Source organism: Ananas comosus, linkage group 19, assembly GCF_001540865.1.
Source record: "Ananas comosus cultivar F153 linkage group 19, ASM154086v1, whole genome shotgun sequence".
Classification (NCBI taxonomy): domain Eukaryota; kingdom Viridiplantae; phylum Streptophyta; class Magnoliopsida; order Poales; family Bromeliaceae; genus Ananas; species Ananas comosus.
This window is the reverse complement of record NC_033639.1, coordinates 7,996,666-8,000,127: the sequence shown is the minus strand read 5'-3', so window position 1 is coordinate 8,000,127 and position 3,462 is coordinate 7,996,666. Positions and strand designations below refer to the sequence as shown.

General features: G+C 39.0%; 1 protein-coding gene across 1 annotated transcript; it reads right to left on the bottom strand.

Annotated features, from left to right (window-relative positions):
• Positions 381–3,181, bottom strand: LOC109724990 (probable sodium-coupled neutral amino acid transporter 6). The gene is made up of 2 exons (XM_020254015.1): positions 3,018–3,181; positions 381–2,696 (listed from the first exon to the last, which is right to left on the bottom strand). Exon 2 carries the CDS (start codon positions 2,488–2,490, stop codon positions 1,018–1,020), a length of 1,473 nt encoding a protein of 490 aa, XP_020109604.1. The 5' UTR covers positions 2,491–2,696; positions 3,018–3,181; the 3' UTR covers positions 381–1,017.

The following is a 3,462-nucleotide window of genomic DNA, read 5'->3' as shown; positions in this document are numbered from 1 at the left end:
ACAAAATATTAATGACATGAGAGAGCTATTGGCTTCGCTGAATCAGTAAAAATAAAGTGTTTAGTCCGATATCATAAATTGCATCCCAAATTGCGGTGTTAGATAGCCAAGACATAATGACATGAAAACCTGAGTAGTTTACATTGTTTATGAGGTTTTAATCTATCAAACTATTTAAAGAAACCAAAAATTTTCACAAGAAAGACATATTGTTCAGCACTATGATACTAAACTTACAAACTCCAAACAATATGGAAAAGTAGTACGAATATCGAGGCATGCATTTTCGCGACGTTATAAAAGAGTGACAAAGATAGTGCATGAATTTAGTCAAGTTATATCTCACCATGCAAAGTAAGCTGTAAATTAAGTCAAAAGGATAAAGCTAACATGTGATGAATTCCTCATCTTACAATCTTAGTGAAACTAAAGCATGCCCTTGTCAATACAAAAGGAATAATATCTGCTATATCCTATATCGTTTCAGTGAACAAGAATACAAATAAATAATTGAGGGAAATAGGATATAAATGGGACGTGGCATGAGATTGACAAATATTCATTAAGCCGACATCCTCATATGAAAAGAATTAAAAAATCCTGTACCAGGGGTAATGTTGGAAGCTTTGAGGGAAAATCAAACCCCACTACTACCCTTTTTAGGATATAAAAAGTTCATATAAATATACCTATCCTCACTTATTCTATTTGAACCGTGAATGCTATACTATGAAGAGTATCAAGATATATAAAAATCTGTATGAGTTCCTCTGTAAACATCACCTTGATCTGGAATCAACCTTCTCCACAAAATAGAGATCCATAAAAGCAGCTGCTATCGGTACGCATTTGACGACATATGAGGAAGAGTTGCCGTACGTAATATTTCGCCATTATACAGGGAAAGAATCCAAAGTTCTGCCCCAAGAATTCGTCAATCAGATAAATGGATATCGCTTTTGTATCAAAAACTTCGTGGCACAAAGTTTTCTATACATTCTTGGAAAAACAATGTAATCATTCCGATCGATTTTTGAGGCTATAAATATTCCCAATCACTCCTACGATGCTAACAATTATCGCCAAGACCAGCATCCCAAATGACAGGACTTTCTCCACTAATCTCAAGTTCTTCCCTTGCTTATCTAACCTCAAAGCCACTAGCGAGGGGAAAATGAAGCCCAACGCGAGACCCGTCGTCGCTCCCGTGAACTTGAAAGCAACCCAAATGTTGGGTATCATAGTAGACCCAAAATAGATAACTCCCAAAAGGACAGCGGTTAAAGCCAACGTCCTCTTTCTGCTTCGGGGGGATGATGCGCCAAAGACTAATGAATCTACTGTCTGCCTTAGAGAGAAATGAATGACAGGGAAAACAAGAACCAGGTGAAGAACATAACCAATTCTTACGATATAATTCAGGATCGAGCTGAACCGAATTCCGAGGTCCTTATCAAAATTGGTAAGCACATCGGCTTCCGTATCATCCCCAAATAGCAGATAGCCCGAAATTGCAGTCGAAGCGTAGACAACTACACATAAAACTGTCGTGATTCTCCCAACGTTATACATCTTCTTAGGCGTTCGATCTTTAAGCTCGTTGTAAATCGGCTGGACATTGAAGTGGCAAACATACGCATTTGTCATGATTGGAATAACAACAAGCAAATCCAAAAGCGCGGCTCTCGACGAAAAATCCGGCCCCATTCTCGGGGTCCAAGTTCGGCCCTCAACGAGCTTTACGGATGCAATAACACAGGAAACGAGGACGAACACGACAGCTAGGGCGACCGACGCAGCGGAAGTCAAGCTCAACGAGTCGATCTTCTCCAAAGCACATAGAGGGGCTAAAAAGACAATTAGAACCACTAAAATTACCAGCTTGCGGTGATCCCAAACCCCACTCCCTAGCAATTGGTCGAACACGCCGGCGTGCTTCAACGACCCCGACATTACATCCCCAATGATAATCAGATAAACCACGAGAATTCCTGCATTGTTGATTATAATGCAGATCTCCGACAAAACCCTAAAGGGGCGCCCGAGGGCCGATTGGACGACTTCGCCATACGAAGAGGCTTTATACAGCGCGGAGAATCGAACAAGAAGCTCGATGCTAATCTCTGATAGGATACCCATAAGAATTATCGAGACGAACCCGACAAGAAGGCCAAGGACCTTCATTGTGGCAGGGAGAGCCATGATACCTGCCCCGATGATCGAAGTGGCCAAATTGAACACGGCGCCGGGGATTCCGGAACCTTCCTCGGATCTCTCCATAACTGCCCCATTAAGAATGAGGGGGAGATCGTCGAACTCGTCGCCGTCTTCTTCGTCAAAGAAGCCCTTTTTAGAGTCATTCTCTGATCTATGGCCATTGGTTGAGGTGGGGTTGTGGGTTTGGAGCTCAATAGAGGAATTTCTTGGGATAATGGAGTAATTGGTGTGCATGGTGGTAAGATTATGAGGAAATATAAATTGGGTTTTCATTATTTTGTGAATGTAGGAGAAATTTGTTGAGATATGGGCGTAAAGGAAGAGAAATTAACCCCAAAAAACAGATTTTTTGGGGACTAAAAAAAAGAAAATTCTCTCTTTGGCTTCTTCTTGTTATTGGGATCAATTTCATAAGATTATTGGAGAGATACGAACTGGATTTCGATTGTAATGTGAATGTAAATGAGATTTGTTGAGATCTGGGGAAAAAGAGGGAGAAATTACCCAAAAAAAAAGCTAAAAATCAATCTTTGATATCTTCTTGAGAACTTGATGAAAAATTTTGAGATTAATGAGATATATGACGAGATTACGGAGATATATTAACTGGGTTCCGATTATAATGTGAATGTAGATGAGATTTGTTGAGATTTGGTGCAAAAAGGAAGAAACAACCCCAAACAAAACAAAAAAATAAATAAATAAATAAATAAACAAAGTTTTTTTTGGCGAAAAATCTCCCTTTAGTTTCCTCTCGAGTATTTGATGAATAATTTTGGGATGAAATTAAAAGAATTTACCTGGTTTTTTGTTGGGGAGGAGAGATCTAAACTCAAAACCCTCCTCTCCTCTTCGAGTTTTTGGGATCGATCTACGGCGTAATAGAGAGAGAGAGAGAGAGAGAGAGAGAGAGAGAGATTGGACTTTTTGGGGACTTTGTGTTGTGATTGGGGAATTGGGATTTTATTTTTTTATATATATTTTTACATTTTTCCCTGCTTGGAATTTTTTTTTTGATTATTATACTTTTCCTTTTTGTTTAATATTATTATTATATTTTTCCCCGCTTTGACCAAACGCGTACTGCCACGTGGGATGAGAGAGAGATGCTGAGGCGTTTTGTGAAGGGTTTTTGCGTGATTGACCCTGTAAAATTTTTTAATTATAAAATTAAGCGTTTGAATTTTTATTTGTGAAATTAAATTTAAGGGGCAATTTCGTAGATACCCCTCCCAAAGTCTAAAA

Coding starts and splice junctions, on each gene's coding strand:
- LOC109724990 (XM_020254015.1), bottom strand. CDS start 2,490: ATGAAAACCCAATTTATATTTCCTCATAATCTTACCACCATGCACACC.